General features: G+C 39.9%; 1 protein-coding gene across 10 annotated transcripts in view; it reads right to left on the bottom strand.

Annotated features, from left to right (window-relative positions):
- Positions 1-20,413, bottom strand: part of CCDC171 (coiled-coil domain containing 171) — a 274,485-nt gene that overhangs the window by 164,876 nt on the left and 89,196 nt on the right. For all 10 annotated transcript variants that reach the window (XM_030565906.1, XM_030565904.1, XM_030565900.1 and 7 more), the window contains 5 exons: positions 19,833-20,021; positions 13,425-13,929; positions 12,534-12,650; positions 2,054-2,280; positions 1,201-1,383 (listed from right to left, as the gene is read on the bottom strand). In XM_030565906.1, coding sequence (XP_030421766.1) covers positions 1,201-1,383; positions 2,054-2,280; positions 12,534-12,650; positions 13,425-13,929; positions 19,833-20,021 — 1,221 coding nt within the window. The remainder of the gene's footprint in view (positions 1-1,200; positions 1,384-2,053; positions 2,281-12,533; positions 12,651-13,424; positions 13,930-19,832; positions 20,022-20,413) is intronic.

Raw genomic sequence — 20,413 nt, 5'->3', positions numbered from 1 at the left:
TGACAGCATGGTCCACACAGCCCACTTAGTGCACAACACGTTGGTGTGCTTAAGAAATCATACCCCCTAATGCACATGATTGTTAGGTGTCGACAAGTCCTCAGAAAATAAATCCATCACAATTTGTGGAAGCTACTACACATCCCCAAAACAGGATGTTTCCACACACACCAGGGAAGCTCATAACTGTTCATTCCCTTTTCCTGGATGAAGATTGACTTGATCTCAATGCCCTCTACAGAAAAGAGCTCAGAGTTTTGTTAGGGGAGGCGGTGAAGATGCCCAGTACGTCTTCAACCTCCTAGAGGAGAATGAATTACCCCGACAGCTGTGGAGAGTCTGTCACGTGGTTACAATGGAGAACAGTCTCTGATCTGCAATGAGGACGCATCAGTCTGAAAAAACCTCCACTCCCTGCACAGTCAAGAGATGGAGGATACAGCCCTTGAAGTAATTCCATTGATCCTGTGCTGAACAGTTTGGGTTTGTTTTTTTTTTTAAAGATAAAGGGACCTGTTTTTAGTCCCTCCCTTTCATCCCTACTAGCTGTAGCTGTGCAGTGATCAACACGGCCTTATGGCTGTAGTAAATCCAGTGGCTCCAGGACAAGCCAGAGAGAGAGGGTTTGGCAAATACAGGCTGCTGGGGATGTGGTAAAATCATCTGCATAAATTCTCTCCCACAAGAGAAAAACTATTCTCAAGATTGCACTTATTGACACAAACTAGCTTCAGAACTTGACCCATAAAAAAAAGATACAGTAAAGAGGTGTGTCAGAATATGGAGCAAGGGTAAAATAGAGCTTAAAATATTGTGTTTATGCTGTACAATGTTGTCATGAATGTACCGTACTTATTAAAAATGCATGACTGCCCTATCTGAGGGGCTATATATGTTCTGTATGGTGTGTAAATCAGAAATGAACATTTTCAGCATGTGAAAGAAAAATTGGGTCTGTCAAAGAGCAAACGTGTAATTCACCCAAAATATCTCTTTCTGCAAAATAAAAAGCAACTCCTATGGAAAAGAGTCACTTTTTAATACATATGGCTTGCAGCTTGGTGACGTTCATGGGGCAAGTTTTCTGGAAAATTCTGTTAATAATTGGATTTATACTTATTTTTCTAAAGAACACAAATCAAAAATATGTAAAAGGAGGCTTTCCTTTAAGCCAGTCTTTTCTAAATTAAATATACTTACAGATTGCTTAAATGCATTTAATTGCTCTTGCAGGCTCTGGGCTTTGTCAGCCTCTTTTTTCATCTCATTCAAATTCCGTTTGAATTCTGTGAGTTCTAAGCGTAGTGAACGGCGTTCCACTTCTGCTGTGTGCAGCCTTTGTGTAAATTCAAATATTTGCTTCTGCAAGGATGCTATGCTTTTCTGTGAGTAAATGGAAATAATTTTATGTACTATAAAATGTGCTATTTTAGCAATAAATCAATAGTATTTAATACCCAAGCAAATTAAATGAAGCTTTCATTCTGCACACATCCACCAACACACTAACACATACATTAACATGCACAGGCACACACAAAGATCACTATTTCACCTGCTGTTGTGGGTCATTGAAAAATTCCTAAATACATACATACATACATACATAGAGTAGATATTTGGGGAGAAGTTTTACTGAGTTTCTGCAAAAACATAACTTGTATTTTGCATTACTAAAGTACACTGAAAGAAGAGAAGGCGAAAACATTTTTTTAACAAAATCATTAATCTTAACTTCAAAAGGAGTTATAGGATGTTCTTACAAAGAAAGTTCAATTTTGCCAGATTTTAGAAAAGAAAAATTGTTTCAAGCTTAATACAACCAAATCTCATGCCTTACAATTATTTTATTTTATATTAAAAAATGTAACCGATTCAGGGCCCAATCTTTTCTGGTGTAAATCGCCATTTAATTTTGTAAACAAGTTAGTTAAATTAAAGTCAGCTGTGAAGCACAACCTGAAAATAAAATAAGCATAATTATTTTGAAAGCTCTACTATAATTATTCTGTGAAATTATATATATATATAAATCAGCAAGAAATACACATACTCTAATGGGTATTCTATCACCTAGTCCAGCTTTTAGCGCCTGTGCATTTATTTTATGAAGTCCACGAGCCAGTCTTTGAACCAAGGAGTCCTTCTCTACATATGTGATGGTCCTGCAGCTATCCACTGCTACAGTCTCCATTAGTACATTAAGTTTGTCCATGAGTTTTGAAAATGAATTCCTGGCTGCACTTATGAGTAAGTGTCCACAAAGCCAGGAATTTGGATCTTTAGAAAAAAGAAAAGAAAAGAGAAATACATATTTAAAAAGTAAGTTTTTTCTTATTATTTTATAAAAACATATACATGTCCAAATAAGATTGTTGGGAATGTTGCCACTGAACTAAGGGAGGAAGACTCAAATCACTGGGCTTGAACCTTAAATCCTTACTCGGGGTACGTCTACACTACAGGATTATTCTGATTTTACATAAACTGGTTTTGTAAAACAGATTGTATAAAGTCAAGTGCACGTGACCACACAAAGCACAATAATTCAGCGGTGTGTGTCCCTGTACCAAGGCTAGTGTCGATTTCTGGAACATTGCACTGTGGGTAGCTATCCCGTAGCTATCCCATAGTTCCTGCAGTCTCCCCCACCCATTGGAATTCTAGGTTGAGATTCCAATGCAAAAACAATGTTGCGGGTGATTCTGGGTAAATGTCGTCACTCAATCCTTCCTCCTGTCCCCCCATTTGTGTGATGAAGTAATAAAGAATGCAGGAATAAGAAACACTGACTTTTTAGTGAGATAAAATGAGGGGAGGCAGCCTCCAGCTGCTATGATAGTCCAGGCAGAACATTAAACAGTGGAGGTGAGAGGAGCCCAGCCTCCCGCTGCTATGATAATCCAGGCAGTACAGAATCTTTTCTTTAGACAAAAGGGGGGGCTGATGGAGCTCAGCCCCCAGTTGCTATGATAAAGACGGTTACCAGCCGTTCTGTACCATCTGCCGGGAATGACCGGGAGTCATTCCTATTTTTATCCATGCGTCCCCGGCAGACCTCACCTTAGGCCAGCCAGGAGCACTCACGGGATGATGACAAAGATGGCTATCAGTTCTTTTGCATTGTACCATCTGCCACTGGGGAGGGAGGGGAGAGGATGCTGCTGTTCAGTGCCGCAGCACCGCGTCTACCAGCAGCATGCAGTAGACATACGGTGACATGGAAAAAAGTTGTTTCTTTACTTTTTTCACTCTTCTTTCATGGGTGGGGGGGGTGGGGGGAATTGATGAGATATATCCTGAAACACCCCGGACAATGTATTTGACCCTACAGGCACTGGGAGCTCAGCCAAGAATGCAAATGCTTTTCGGAGACTGTGGGCTAGCTGGAGTCCTCAGTACCCCCTCCCTCCCTCCCTCCCTCTTTCCCTCCCTCCCTCCATTTGATTCTTTGGCTTTCCATTACACTTGTCACACAGCACTGTGCTCTGGCCCCTGTCTATCATAGCCTGGAGATTTTTTCAAATGCTTTGTCATTTCATCTTCTGTAACGGAGCTCTGATAGAACAGATTTGTCTCCCCATACAGCAATCAGATCCAGTATCTTCTGTACGGTCCATGCTGGAGCTCTTTTTAGATTTGGGACTGCATTGCCACCCGTGCTGATCAGAGCTCCACACTGGGCAAACTGGAAATGAAATTCAAAAGTTTGCGGGGCTTTTCCTGTCTACCTGGCCAGTGCATCAGAGTTCAGATTGCTTTCCGGAGTGGTCACAATGGTGCACTGTGGGATACCGCCCGGAGGCCAATACTGTCGATTTGCAGCCACACTAACCCTAATCCGACATGGCAATACCGATTTCAGCGATACTCCTCTCGTTGTGGAGGAGTACAGAAACCGGTTTAAAGAGCCCTTTATAGCGATATAAAGGGCCTCGTTGTGTGGACAGATGCCAGGTTAAATCAGTTTAATGCTGCTAAATTCGGTTTAGACGCATAGTGTAGACCAGGCCTCAGACAATGCTCTTATTCCAGTCACAAGGAGTCTTCCCCAAGTAGAGAATTTGGGCCAAATTCTACCTTCAGATAGGAAATGCTGCTTCTACTGACTACCACTGGAGTTATATGTACAAACATGAGGGCAGAACTTGGCCCAACAAAAATAACTGTTTTGTTAATATATAATTTTTCAAATAATTCTATGTTCTCCTCCAATACTGTAGTAAGTCCTTTTTCTTGCATAGTCCAACTTTTGGATTAATAAAATGCAAGTTTCTGATGCACACAAATTACATACTGTATGACAAATATCTTTGCATGTGTTCACACATTTGACAGCAGAAGGTAAATCACTTTATTGCAATATTTAAAATGCAAATGTATAACTGATTTTTTCTTTTTTTCAGCATAGTTGTCTAAATAATTTGCTGTTTAAAACTAGTGTGGCTTGGTACCTTAATGCCATACTATTTATATTCTGAGACAAGAGAATATAATTTACCTTATTCCAAGGCAATTAAAATTTTACAGCTACAATTACTTATTTTCCCACAGGATTTTGGTAATCATCCTTCTCATATAATGGACTTAAGGCCCCAGCATACCCAACATGTCCTGCTTACTGCTAGATTCGTCAGGTCTGTAATTAATAATTGTGTTTAATGTTGATAAATAAAATTGTCAGGGCTCCTTCTACTAATTGGTATTCCAGATAACAGTTAATAGGTTTATTTATGCCTTAATAAAAGTCTTGTAATTTAGTTTTCCCTCTGCTAGGCAGGTCTTAATCTGTCATTACTTGTCTTATGATACTATCAGTGTAAGATGACAAGCATGGAGGAACTTATTTACATTCAGTAGTACACCAGATCTCCTGTTGCTGTAGTGAATTAAAATATTTTCTTTAAAGCAGAAGCAGAAAAAACAAGACAGCTTCTTTAAAACAAAGAATTCTTCTTTACGCTATAAGGATCAAATCAAAAGGTTCAAACAAATAGAACATGAAGACTTACAGAGCATTCTTTACAATGGGTACCAGAGCATTATCGAAATTATACAGGTAGAATCACACATAAGTGAACAAAGAATATTATAGCACATGATCAAATCAAAATACTCTGAATGATAATGCATCTACATTGCACCATATTCTGTCATGTGTATTGTAGCAATTTGCAATGATGGCTTCACTTTAAAAAAAAAAAAAAGAAAAGATTTTCTGTGCCACCAGATTGAATATGTAGACTTTTGATTTTGAAGATTAGCACAGAGATAAACTTTGCTTTTATGCTCCTCAAACGATCAAAGCATCACTGTGATGTGTCGTTCCATATTCTTTATGCTTATGACATAACTGAAATATACTTCATGCAAGATGGCTCATGTGATATATCACTGGAAAGGTTATGATTTACTAAGTGTGATTATCCAATTTGTATACCAGTATCATTTCTGTATCTGAAGTTAGGAATATTGACTATGTATCTGTATTTCAACTATACTACTCTGGGTGACTGCTAACACTTCAGGAACAACAATGGAAAAGCCAGACAGGGTGGACGGCCCATCAGCGAGGACAATAGACTGTGAAAAGCTTGGCCTTCCTGTGGTTACACCACACTGCCACTGACTCATGGACACTGTGATCCTACAGAGTCAGGTGGTCTTGTCACCTGATACTAAAACATTACCTGGGACTTCCTGTAACTTTCCAATGTAAGGGAAGGGGGGGGGGGCAAGTTTGGGAAACAAAGGATTCCCGCCTTATGTAAATCCTATTTAAGGGTGGGAAGGAAGGTAAACAGGACTCCTCCTCTCCATGGCCTGTTTGCCCAAGAAGAAAGACTGCAAAAAGAAAGGCAAGCGGGGAGTCCAGACTGAAACAGGGGTCTAGTCTGAAAAGGAATATAACTGGAACTCTGAACCACAGAAACTTTGAAAACTGCCTGCAACAATATCTAGGGTGAGAAATACTTTTTGTAATCAATTTCTTTAGTGAAACTAGCTTAGTCTGTGTGTTTGACTTCATTTGCTTAGTAAACTGCTTTGTTCTGTCTGTTACCCCTTTTTACCACTTAAAATCTGTTTTATAGTTAAAAAAATAGTTTTGTTTATTATTAAACCCAGTTTCTGTAATTTCTAACAGGGGGAGAGAAGGTAAGAAGTGTGCACACCTCTCTCCGCATTGAGGGAGGGGCAAAATTCATAATATATCTTTGGGTCTGCACTCCAAGAGAGGTGGACATCTGAGTGCTGGAGCAAATCCCCAAAGCTGAGTCTTCCCAGAGCTGATCCGCAGCTGGGTGTGGCCCTGCCTGTCTGTATCTTAGAGGAGGTTTTAAGAGCCTGGCTCAGCAAGACAGGGGCCCATGTTAGCAGAACAGGTAGACTCAGTGGTATCTCAGCACATCAGGTGACTTCCTAAAGAGTCCAACCTGTCACAATCACCTCTAGTTAATTTTTAATGAATAATGTTTTTGACTAAAACACACAAATGTTTTGGCGTGAGTCACTGACTGTTTTGCAAGGCGAAAAGAGAATACTGTGTAATTCCATAAGGTATTGTATTCTTCTATGTCTATAACAAGTGGAAAAAGAACACATACACTTTAAGTACCTGGCCACAGACAATCAGGGAATTACAATAAAAGCAATAAATAATTTATGTTGTGATGAGCATGTAAGAAATGACTTAGACAAATGAAGTTACAGTACAAAGAACAATCAATTCTTTATTAAACAAATGAAGCAAAAGGCAATGAAAAGTGACAAACCTTCCTCTCATGACAGGTGAAGGGAGAATTCTGTTTTGTTTTGAGTGAGAATGAAGGGAAAGAATAAACGGATTAACATTACAGAGGAACTGAAATATTCGTATTAAGCTTCAGAAATTCAGTTTATGTTACAGCAGACAATATCTGTATGTGTTGCTTGGTTCCTCTGAGTGCTAATGAAGTACAATTTCTATTTAAAAAAAAAGAAAAGAGAAAATGCACTTTACAGGCCTTTTAAAGTAAATCTAAAGATAAACCATTCCAACCCTGTACTGTTAAGACTACTTGACTAAGTAAGGACAAATCTATTAGGAAAACAGGTTTTATAGGGAAATGTTTATAAAGGAAAAACTCCGAAATTCAAATTTAAAAATAAAACAAGAGCACACATCAATTTGCCTTCCTCCCCCCCACCCACAAAAACAAAATAAAAACAAAAACAAACTAAAAAGCACACCACCAAAAAATCAGTGTTGCTTGAAAGCTTTGGATTCAATCCCTTTTCTTTACGTCAACCCCTCCAAAATGACTGCAGTTCCCAATGTTGCAGTCTTTTTGACTTGTCCATACTTACAAGTTTCTTAAAGAGACCCTGCACATTTCTCCTGTCTCCTGTGTATGTTTGACAGCTTCAATGAAATTTTGAATACTTCTGGGACTTTCCCCTTTGCAGTGTACCCTGAAGCGTATTTGGAAGAGGAAACCCAGAAGGGCATAACGATATCAAATGAGCTGCTGCTATAAATAGGTTGACCAACTAGATTAAAAGTTTCAAAAGTTCCTAAGTGACTTAAGAGTCTTAAGCATTTCGGAGCATAAACCCTTTGACTGTTAATGAGAATTAGGCTCATAGATGCCTATGTTCTCTTTTCAAAATGAGAGTTAGGCTCTTAAGCTGCATCATTTAGGTACTTTTGAAATATTACCTCTGATTTTAATTTATTTACTATTATTTTTACCATGTCAAAGTTTCTTGAAGGGTTTCTTTCACTTAGATAAGATCAAAAGTCTGAGTCACACATGAGCAGCTAGATGTCAGGATACTCTGAGGGCAAATTAAGTAGACATATGTGACGGGAATCAGAAAAGCTGTTGTGACCATGAGACCAAATATTTCCACATGGCCCTTCGCGGAGGCCTTCTCATGCCTCTTTTATTCTGCCCATGAATTCTACAGCATCTGACTCTTAAACAAAAAGGATTTTATCTAAACAATTGCTAGCAGGACTCCTATATATTCCAGGGATTTGAGTAGTATAAGAAAGTCTGAGATTTCAGCACCTCAATGCTGATATGATTTATCTTTGAAATCCTTTTTAAAGTGCAGTCATTGATCACCCAATTGTCCAGCTAGAGGAATGCATGCACTCCTGTGTAAATGGCTCCTATGCATTTTGACATACAGTGCAATCCAAAAGTCTTGAATTGGCAGTGTTGGGATGTGAATTTGAATTACTGGATATCAGGATGATCTGGTGAACAGGGCATAGAACTGGAAGCGAGGAGACTTGGTTCTGTTCCTGGCTCTCTGGAGCCCATTTGCTGTTTGATCTTGGGTATATCACATCTCTACTTCTCAATTTTCTTTACTTTCTTGCAGTCCTGCTTCCTCATTTCTGATATATTTAATTTCTGTCAAAAAACTTTTGTGACTGTAGGACTATCAGGGAGAAAAGAGCAATGAAGGAGCATAAGAACATTGCAAAGAGTCTAATGCCTCCTTGCGTATGCAAAACAATTAATTTGTGCAACTCCATGCCACAAAATATCAGTGAAGTCAAGAGTTCACCAGGATTAAAAAAAGATTAAACATTTATCTGATTAATGAGAACATACAGAGTACACTAAAAATGTTAAAATATAAGGGATACAGAAATCATCATGCTTTAGGTCATTAGCAAAATATTAACTTTCCAGGGTAAGAAAGAAACTTCCCTTGATGACAGGCTATTCCAAAATTGTTCATTACAGGGATTTCTGTACCTTCCTCTAGAAGCAACTGGTTCTGTCCACTGTCAAAGACATGACACGGGATTACACAGACCCCTGGGCCAGACATGCTATGGCAATTCCTACGTTCCCATGCCAAACACTAAAGCCTCTGGTGATCAAGAACTTTCAACTCATTGTTTGCAAAGCACAGCTGGGCACAGTGCCATGGGACACGAGGTCCTCAGCTGAGGTTGGAAAGCACTGGGCACAACTCAGAAGTGGAAGTGGCCTTTGTATTCCTCTAATCTTGGCTGTGTTCTGCAGCAGGCCAGTGCCTGACACAAATCTGAAGCAGCCTGAAGGCTGCTATTATAACAGTCAGTGCTCTACAGGATGTACGGACACTCTGACCATGACCTCTTTTCCCTGATAGCAGGAAGGTAGGTAGGAGCCACCACGGTATCTCTATTCTTCCTGAGATTCCACCATTCAAGAGAGATCCTCCAAGGTTGGATGTGACTGGTTTAAGACCACTTTGCACTGGCGGAACAGTGTAGTGGCTGGAGAATGGCTTAGGGGCAAAGCTCATTTGGAAGGAAATGTAGCCTTTCAATCAGCATTGGTTAGAGCATTCAGGAAGAATTAGGTGTTCATTCAGGGTGTGCTCTGAACAGACAGGTCATTGTTTGAATGTCTCTTAGTTGTGTCCAGCTCTCAGCGTAATATTAATCTAAGTGAGACTTTGAATAAGTACACCTGCTCCGTAGTACCATGACTGATGTCCAAATGCGATGGAACAATTATGTGCCAGGTGAAAAGCTAACTTATGCACATCTTGCATGGTCTGGTTTTTATACCAGCAGAGGCTTTCAACATAGCAATCACAGATTGTATGTCTGAGGTACAAGCTTTCAACAAACCAAAAACTAGCACTTGGCTGTACGCTTCATTATGAGGCTACAGAGAAAATAAATACTGGACCTATGATGAAGTCCACCTTGTGTTTGACATGTATGCACAAAAATCACTTAAAATATTACCAGACGAAGAGACTCCATGGTATTGCACTTGTCCAATACAAAATCACCGATTCCACAAACATCTTCAATGTCACAATGTCTCATACTCACATGAAGGATGAGTTAACCATACACCTTGCAGGAAAAATGCTCCAGCATATGAACAACTCTAAAGAATTTCATTGTCACATGGCTTAATAAAGCTGTTGCCTCACACTGTTCAGTGGAGTTTTAGTCGTTTCCATGAGAAGACTGACACTAAAATTATTTTGCATGCCATCAATGCTACAGAGAGACAGGCTCTATTAAACTCCAGATTTTTGCACAAAACACAGGTTCTAGTGTTCTCTGTGTGATGCTACCCAAGACTTCTCCAAGATTCTGTTTTTGTGCCTGCTGCTGGGGAACAGAATGGCTTGTATATCCCTCAAAGATGTATTCCTGTGACTCGGACCATTAAAAGCTATTAGGAATCCATGCCCTTTCAGGATGATAGGTGCTGGAACTAGAGATGCTGGGGGTACGGGAGCACCTCCTGGCTTGAGGTGGTTTCCATTATATACAGGGTTTACAGTTTGGTTCAATGGCTCTCAGCACTCCCACTATACAAACTGTTCCAGCACCCCTGTTCAGAATGTGACACTGCTTGAATGTTGGCTGAAAAGGCCAAATTACCTTACTGGAAGGCATTTGATTCAGCCTCTAAAGACTATTTCCTCACTCTGAAGCTGCTTGGAATGGCTGAGATAGTCACTGATGACGTCACAAATGCACTGGAGATATTCATATGGAGAGTTCATCATTAGAAGACAACATTAAGATACTTGCAGAGCTATGCTGGTGGATATCTTCCAAGAAGCAGACAGAAAAAGTTACCACCAATGAGGGGAACATTTATACCTGCTGTCAAGAGAGAAAACTGTCAAGCAATGGAATGGCTCAGGAATCATTGAGCATATTCAAGCCTACCTTCCCCTGTTGAGCATGGATGGGTCTGGGAGGATGGACCAATCACACCAGTTATGTGTGAAATACCATGAGCTCCCAGATTAATCCTTTAGCCAATCAAATGTTTGTGCAAAGACCAGATGCTCATCACCCTGAAAATATCTGGCCAGCAACCTGCCTTGTACAAAGATGTGCTATTGGAGCACTGATGAGGATCAGTGTGACAGTATGTCCAGCAGTGGTTTGGTGCCCTAGATAGAGACAACAGTTATGATGACTTTGATGAATAAATGTTTTCAGTCTTATATGTCAACAATAATTTACTTAGGATTACCAAAGATCAATGTCTTTTTTTATGTAAGCAATGCATCTCTGTGTTCAAGTATAATTTAAAAAAAACTTTGATTTTTAAACATTTTCTCAAACATTTATCTTCATAATTGTTTCAGATTTGTCATGGGAGACGGGGCTTTTGGATAATACCTAACTTGACCCATTTCCAATGATGTATCATCAAAATGTCACCAATCAGAAGACCTAGGGCTGGGTAGGCAGCAAGTCCCCTCTTACCATATCACAGAGGGTGAACACCATTGATATCATGATTCTGTAGATTTTTACAACACAAATGACCTTTCTATAGCTAGCTGTCCATGGAATGAGATTTGCTCCCAGACTATCAGGCTAGATCTACAACTTCTTAAAAGTAGTCTACATACAATCAAATGAATTTTCAGAACCCTCTTATGAGGCTGTGAAATGTTATTATTTCCATGTACACAGACAGATGAGGCACAGGAAGGAAGGTGAAGTAACTTGCCCAAAACCACACTCTGAGTCAGTAGAAGAGGTGGGATTGAACTCAGGAATTACTGGCTTTCTATACATAAGATTAGTTTCTCTGAATAGGCCAGTAGAAAACGTTGGCTGCTTTTGACCATTCTGCAATTAATGAGATTTAAGGAGTTGTCTTACGATCATTTTTAATTAACAAATGTTTACTGCAGTTGAGAGCATCTACCAAAGCAGAAAGCTACTACTTGTGAGTCTCATGCACTGGTACCTCACTAATATTAGGGAAAGTGGTCACTTTATCTCTTTAATATTATAGAAAGAATTTCGAAAGTACTAGGTATCCCTAATCTGAAACTGCATAACTTAGATAGATCCTCCCCCAGGGTAGAACAGGCCTAAGTAAGCAATTACTGCATTGTTAGGCGAACAAATAAAACAGATAGAAGCCAGATTTAAACTCATGCTAAAATGACAGGAAACATTAAATATGTGTTATATATTTAAGTTAACCTTATCGTATTCAGAGCTTCATTTTGTGATACAATCTTAAGTAACTACTGCTTTTGCCATTAAGTATTCAGAAGTACTGACCACATGTGACATAGGGTTATTATTTACCTACTACCACATGTGAGCATGCAGGGCCGGCTCCAGGGGTTTTGCAGCCCCAAGCACCCACAAAAGGGAAAAAAAAAAAAAAAGCCACGATCGCAATCTGTGGCAATTCAGCAGGAGGGCCTTCGCTCCGAGTGGGAGTGATGGACCCTCCGCCAAATTGCTGCCAAATACCTGAATGTGCTGCCCCAAGCACCTGCTTGCTAAGCTGGTGCCTGGAGCTGGCCCGGTGAGCATGTATATGGGGTGTGGATATGTATGTGCAAAAGTATCCAAAAGGAAAAACACAAGTACAACCACCAATAAAGATGAAGAAAATTTGACTCCCCAAACAACTTTCCACCTCCAGAAATTTGACCCAGAAGAGAAGACATCTGAAGATATAAAATCCTCAATAGGAAATCACATAACATACCACTTTTTATATTCTCTACAACAATATAACAATTACCTGTTTTGCTAACAACTTCCTGTAATTCAGCCACCGAACTGATTATTGCAGTAAGAAGGTCAGAACTAGTAAACCAGCTGAGTGCTTGAAGACAGTGGACTTGTTCCTTTTGGTGTTCTGTGAAACAAAATGTAATAAAAAGTAACATCGGATGAGATAGATGGTACACTACAATCTTCAGTTGTTTAAGAAATGGATCAAAATAAAGTTTACACAAAATTCATGCCAGGATTCCACTTTTCTTTCAAGAAATTTTAGATGGTGTTCACATGCACTATGCCACCTTCAGCTGTTAAACAGGAAAATATTATTTGTTCTTCTGTTTATCACTTCCTCTTACTCAGAGAAACCATAAAATGAGTAAATATGTTTCTGTTTACCTTCATACTACAGTAAATGTACAATGTCTTTACAGTTACTGTACTCTGCAAAAGAGGATTTAATAATCCCATACTAATACTATATTATTTTTAATATGAAATACACATAACAGATTAGAACTTTGGTTTTTTAATCAGGACCTTTTATCTGGATCTCCATTTGTTTGGAGACTTCACAGGGCAGTGAACCAGGTAGCATAATACTGCAGTGTTTGCAACTTCTTTTTCTGGAAAGATAATATAAATCTATCACAGATCTCAGATATTATATACACACACACAGCACCACCTTCTTTTTCAGCTATTCAATAAACAGAAAATATTTGTATTTGGGGTAGCCTCACATTCAATATGTGCATACAAATATTTTTTCAAGTCAGCATTATATTTGTCTTTACATATTATTATTAAACAAACAAATAATACATAATAAGTTAAGCACCAACAGTGCAATCTCATATAACATTGCAATCTGATATAACATTATAAAAGAACAAACCAATTATCTTACTTGATAGATAATGTTTCCCCTTGGCCTCTCCTATGCAAACTAGGATTCCTATGCCTTCTTTGAAACCATCTACCCAGGAGAAAAGAGAGCTACTTGACTGTCCCAAAATTTGAAGTCTGTGTGCTGCCAGAACTGCAATAACACCTTTCCGGAATACATGTATCATGCCTTTGAAATGCTTTTTCTTTATCTTCACTTCATCCTGCCTCTTTTCCTCTACATCAGACAAAGCATAGACCAGAGTCCTAATTTCCTGTTTGAGTACTTCATAGGTGTGGACCTGATCCTGGAGAAAGTCTCTTTGTGTAGACAAGGCACATAATCGGCTGTACAGAGGATATAAGGCACCACCCATGAGTGCACAGGCAGCCAGCAGAGACGTATGTTCCTTTTGTGTCTGTATTAATATACTTTTCAATTGTGAATTTTCATGGACCAACTGCTCTCGTGCTTTTTCAATGACAGAACATCTTTCCTTGGCTTTTTCTGCAATTTCTTGATATTTCTGTAAAGACAAAAGTGGATTTAAACTAGAGCATAATTTTTAAAATAGAGAAATATCTACTGAACTCTCCACTAACTAAAGCTGAAAGAAAAGGCTTATTTATTCCATTTTTTTCTCTTCTGTTCAGATCAAATATGGTGGTGATTTAAAAAAAAATCACAATAGAAATCATCATATTCAGGTATGTCAACAGAATTAGTTTAACTTTTCTCTATCTTTGGAGGACAATCATTCAGTAACTATGGAAGCACAACAGTGTTATAGCCATGATTTACCATGCTTCTCCAACAAGAATATGGACTCCAATTTTTAATTCTCGTTATTGTAATAGAAGATAGCATAGTATCCTCAATCAGCTTATCTGGGAGCAATACTAGGTCCAATTTTTAGAAAGAACAACTATGTTGCTCTTCAAAGTAAAAGACAAGTTAAATGAGAAGAAACACTTATTTTAGTATTTCTACTATGTAGAAATGCATTAAGTGGATTAATTTTATAATTTAATTTACAGGATTTATTGCATCAGTATTCTACCTTAAAAGGAAGTTTGTTCATCTACAAAGTCTTTTGGGACTACTGCATTATTTACAGGGCTTATTCTGCAAGAACCAAATACTATCTGATAGTGTGTCAGGAAGGCACTAAAAAGGTAATTTGGATTTGGAAATCATTTTATGGTTCCTAACCCTCAGAGCTGACAGGCCAGCATTTAAAGTAAGCACATTTAAAGTGCAATCCCTATAGGTCTATGAAATACCAGCACTGGCATCGTGTACTCTGTTTAATGCTTATTTTTAAAATTTTTCAAGATGAGAAAATGAACAAAACTTAAAATCTTTCAAATATATTGTAGAAGTATATAAATTATTCTTTAACCATAAACACGGGTTTAAAAAAATGAAGCTACATCTGTTTTCACTTTTACAATGATTTGTAATTGTTTTTTCTCTTACTCTACATTGTTTCTAATATCTTCTTAGAAACTTAAAAGTACATTTTTTTTTTGAGAGAAATAGCAGGGTTAGCTCCTTTAAGAGTGGCGGGCTGATTTCCTGGAGCGTATGAGCTTTGAGGGATGCCTTACTGGGTTAAAGAACTCTGTGAACTTCAAGTTCATTAACAAAAATTACACACTCCCCCGGAGAGTAGAACTCTATTTTATCCTATTTCTTGCTGGGTCCTTATCCTTTATGTTGGCAAGAAGACAGATTGCAAACTAGAGACTTAATGACACTTGGACTTCAAAAGGTTTCATTGTATTTCAACTATTTTATTTTTATATCTTACATAAGTGACTTTTGATACAATTGCAATACAGCAAAGTCCTCAGTTAGTTCACCAGCTTCTTCTGTAAAAATCACACTTCTTAATAAAACATGCCAAACCAACAAGGAAATATTTTCTCTCCCTAGAGGATTTTTTTTCCTTTCCTATTTTGCAAACCTTGTTATATTTATAATAGAGCTGAAATTAACATTCCTCTTTTTGTTAATAGCTTTAGGTTTTTGTTTCTATCCCAATATCTTCGCAGATATCAATGCATCTAAAGCCGTAACACGTATTAGTTGTAGTGGAGTCCACTAAAATGGTGGGGAAGAACAAAAGCAAACACAGTTAATTACTCACAGTAATGGATATTAGGAAACCACAGGATATTTCTTACAAGTCTGCACACTTTCTGAAGAAATGACATGTCTGAGACAAGGGAGTACATTCCACATATTCATTAGGTTTCTCAAAACAGATGTTTCCAAATGTATATTTTAATTTCAGATTGAAGGAATGTATTGGCAGACCCTGCTCAAGGTCAGAGGTGACCCTATGGACATCAAAATGGAGGACTTTACTCTTCCCACAAAAGCACTGAAAGTTGCATTCATTTTAAGCCCAGCTGCCAACAAGGAGCCCGAGGCATCCTCTAACACAACTACAGCCATCCTTGTTTGCTAGTACTCTGTGACAAGGCCACTTTGAGAGGTTCTGCTCCACAGAAGAACACTGACTCTGCTTTAGGGTTGCCAGGTGTCTGGTTTTTTTAACCAGAATGCTTGGCTGAAAAGGGACTCTGGTGGATCCAGTCAGAACCACTCACCAGGCCATTAAAAGTCCAGTCCATGGCACAGCAGGGCTAAGGCTGCCTGTCGTGGCTCTGTGCGGCTCCCGGAAGCAGTGGCATGTCCCTGCTCCAGCTCCTACACTGAGTGGCAGCCAGGGGACTCTGCGTGCTGTCCCATCCACAGGCACAACCCCTACAGCTCCCACTGGCCGAGAACCACAGCCAATGGGAGCTGCGGGGGCGACACCTGCGATGGGGCAGCGCACAGAGCTGCCTGTCTGCACCTCTGTATAGGAGCTAGAGGGGGGACATGCTGCTGCTTTTGGGAGCTGCTTGAGGTAAGCACCACCCGGAGCCTGCACCCCTGACCCCCTCCAGTGCCCCAATCCCCGATCCCCCTCCCACCCTCTGAATCCCAGCCCAGAGCACCCTCCTATACCCCAAGCTCCTCATCACTGGCCCTGCATCAGAGCCTGCGCCTCCCAGCCAGAGCCCTCAACCCCTCCTGCACCCCAACCCCCTTCCCCAACCTGAAGCCCCCTCCCGCAGCCTGAACTCCTAATTTCTAGCCCCATTCCAGAACCCGCATCCCCAGCCCAGAGCCCATACCCTCTCCCACACCGCAACCCCCTGCCTCAGCCTGGAGCCCCCTACCATATTCTGAACCCTTGGCTCCAGTCCCCAGCCCGGAGCACCCTCCTGCACCCCAAACACCTCATCCCTGGCCCCACCCCAGAGCCCTCACCCCCTCCTGCACCCCAGCCCCCTGCCCCAGCCTAGTGAAAATGAGCAAGTAAGTGAGGGTGAGGAGAGTGAGCAACAGAGGGAGGGGGGATGGAGAGAGCAGGGGTGGCGCCTCAGAGAAGGGGCAGGGCAGGAGCGGGGCTTTGGAGGAGGAGTGGGGCAGGCCAGGGGGCAAGGCAAGGATGTTCAGTTTTGTGTGAGTAGAAAGCTGTCAACCCTAACCTGCTTTCTAATTACATCATCTGAGAGCAACAGTTGTAGAGTATTATCTAGCAGCACCCAAAGACTCCAGTTGGAATCAGGGGCCCTGAATGCTACAGGATGAGGACAGCAGCATTGCTAGGTGTTATTACACTACTGGCACAAAGCTTCCAAATTGCACTTTTATATTTTAAAAAGCCAGTTATTGAAGTCTTACATTGCACTTTGGAATGCTTCCTGCACCAATGCAATACTAACCATCCAAAAATCTCAAAGTAGCATTACTCATGTTGCTATATAGCCACAGCTGTCAATTAATCGGATGACCTCATCAAAAGATTTCCAAGGTGTACCTCTGTGCAGAGGCAGTTCGCAATGTTATATACTAATACTGATACTGCCTGCAAAATTAAATACAGCTTGTAAGTCCCTTATTTAAACTTTTAAATAATCTTCAGCAGTGAATGTCTGGAAGGAAGCAGGTTGAATATCAAATGAGCTTAATGATAATTTCCTATCTCAAAGCGGTCTTGCAAGGCTTAATTCATTAATGTTTGTAAGGTACTTTAAGATCCTGAGGTGGAAGACACTATACAAGAGTAAAATATAATATTTCTCTGCTGGTGTCAGCAGTATTCTCATTTTGTGCCATTACTACTTAACAGTGTTTATTTCTTTACTTGAAAAAATAAATCAAAACAATCAATTTTCTCCATGGAAAAGAAAATGTTAAGAGTCTAGCATTCACCACTGGGATACACAGTAGAATATATACAAAAATCATATTTTAAAAAGGCCTGATTCCCAAAAATGTTGGGTCAAATTCTGGTCCAGCACCAATTTCCCTAAAAATGCAAAAGCAATGGTGCAAAAACAGGCTAAGAGCAACCCTGCATTGTCAATGTCCAAGGATACAGTCATGGAGAACCCTGAGAAGTGTAGACCATGGCCTGGTTCTCTGCTGCCTTGCACCTTGTAGTCATTTATATCTACACAAAGTGTGTGTAAAATAAGCAACCATTTTGCTATGATAGAGGTTTAAACCCACTCCAGACAGGTGTGACTACGCAGGATGGAGAAGGAGGAAAAACAGGGCTCAGGAACAAGAATTCACACCCTGCATTTACCTCTTGTCCTGCTCATTCATAAATAGAGTCCTACCAAATTCACAATCCATTTTGATCAATTTCATGGTCATAGGAGTTTAAAAATAGTAAGTTTCATTATTTCAGTTATTTAAACCTGAAATTTCACAGTGTTGTAATTGTAGGGGTCCTGACCCAAAGAGGAGTTGGGTGGTGGGGGCAAGGTTATTGCAGAAGGGGTTGTGGTACTGCTACTCTTACTTCTGCGCTGCTGGTGGTGGTGCTGCCTTCAGAGCTGGGCAGCTGGAGAGTGGCTGCTGGCCAGGAAACTAGCTCTGAATGCAGAGCCACCACCAGCAGCAGTGCAGAATTAAGGATGGCAGGTATGGTATTGCCACCCTTATTTCTGCGCTGCTGCCTTCAGAGCTGGGCCCTCAGTCAGCAGCCACCACTCTCTGGCCACCCAGCTCTGATGGTAGCAGTGTTGAACTAATGGCAACATGGTGTGGCATTGCCACCCTTACTTCTGCACTGCTGCTGGTGGGGCACTGCCTTTAGAGCTGGGTGCCTGGCCAACAGTTGCTGCTCTCCAGCCACCCAGCTCTAAAGACAGTGTAGAAATAAAGGTGGCAATATCCCGATCCCCCTAAAATAACCTTGCGACTCTCCTGCAACTCCCTTTGGGTCAGGACTCCCAATTTGAGAAACCCTGGGCTCCCCCATGAAATCTGTGTAGTGCAGGGTAAAAGCACATAAAAGACCAGATTTCATAGGGGAGACCAGATTTTATGGTCCATGATGTGTTTTTCATTGCAATGAATTTGGAGGGTCCTATTCATAAATTGAAGATGTCACCCTGAATTTGGCATAACACAGCATTTCCCAAACTTTTGAAAGCTGAACTCCCTCTCAGGAAAGTTCAATTAAACAGGTCCTCTTTCAATCATAACACGTCAGCAGGAGAATTGAGGGGGGGAGTCAGTCAGGGACTGCATTGGCAATGAGATATAGGAACGTCTGCCTGTAAGTAATTGACTTGAGTCCCTTCCAAGTTGGTAAAGAAAAGAGGGGAAAAAACCTAACACTTCAGTCTCAATAGAGAAGTAAAAAGCTAAAAGAGTAAAGAACCATCATCTCAACACAAAGTGGACCATCCTGGTGAGGGTTGAGGCATACTGGCAGGTCAGCGTGTGTAGCTTTTATCTGCCCAAAGAGAACTTGAGTTTCCAGAGCTGACAGTCTTCAACCTTTCATAAAAAACACTAAACTTCAAGCTCAGTGAACATAACTCAAGTCACAGTTATTTGTTTCACTGTAGTGCCTGAAACAAAGGGGATTATTACACTGTTTAACATTGTTACCGCTACTACTAATTTGCTCCTGGGTTCAGAATTTATATACTTAATTTCATTCCACAGTGAATTAAAATCACTGTTATTCTACAAACTCTCAGAAGGGGTGGGGGGGGGAGTCATATTGGAAAAAGCAGCTGGGGCTCTATGTAATTCTACAAAGAAATCTATCTTTTCACCATATAGCTTTAACCTCTTCCAAAAAAAAAAAAAAAAAGGGAAAAAAGAGAAATCCAACTGCAGGATCTAATTAAGCAATGCATTTCAGGAATGTTTTAACAGAAAGTCATTCATTTCCTAAAGTAAGTAAAAGTTAATAGTAAAAGAATACTTAAAATAAAAAAAATATATACCAAATTCCTAAGCAACTTTAAACTGGTTTGGAACTCGAAATACAGAAATAATATACTAAATATTTAAAGAAAAAATGTAGATGTTTAGAGCTTTCTGGAACAAGTACAGTACCTGTGCCCTTGCATGAACTTCCCCAAGGAGTCCTGAGTACTGCTGCTCCAACTCCTTTTTCTGTTTCTGCCAACAGCTTTCCTGTGCTTTCATCTGCTCAGCCACTTTGTTAAAAGTGTCTTCCTGGGTCTGTTGAAGTTCCCTCATGGTATCAGACTTGTTCTTGCAAATATATTCTAGATGAGATATCTGCATCATAGGAATTTAAAAAAGATTTATTAAACAAAAATGCGCCTTTGCGTTTGTTTTAAATCCTACTTTAATGAAAGATTCTTTTGGCAGAAGACCCTGATTGCATTTTCTTCAGACAGCACAGAAGTAAAAAGCTAAGCATGTCATAGATCTCCTGCTTCATATCTGTCTTTAAAACCTACTTCTTCCAAAAAATCCAGCCTATGGTGATCTCATCAATGTTGTCATCTTTATACACTCCTGTAGCTGAACAGATGCCTAGGTTTCATTTGGATCTGTGTCAGAATTCTTCTGGACAGGAACCTTATCTTATTTGTTTTGAAATGTGCAGAGAACATTTATGGTGCTATATAATTAATAATCCTAGCACAATAATTATACAGCAAGTT

This window comes from Gopherus evgoodei, chromosome 6, assembly GCF_007399415.2.
Source record: "Gopherus evgoodei ecotype Sinaloan lineage chromosome 6, rGopEvg1_v1.p, whole genome shotgun sequence".
Taxonomy (NCBI): Eukaryota; Metazoa; Chordata; order Testudines; family Testudinidae; genus Gopherus; species Gopherus evgoodei.
Note: the sequence above shows the minus strand (reverse complement) of the source record. Positions and strands in the feature narration are given on the sequence as shown.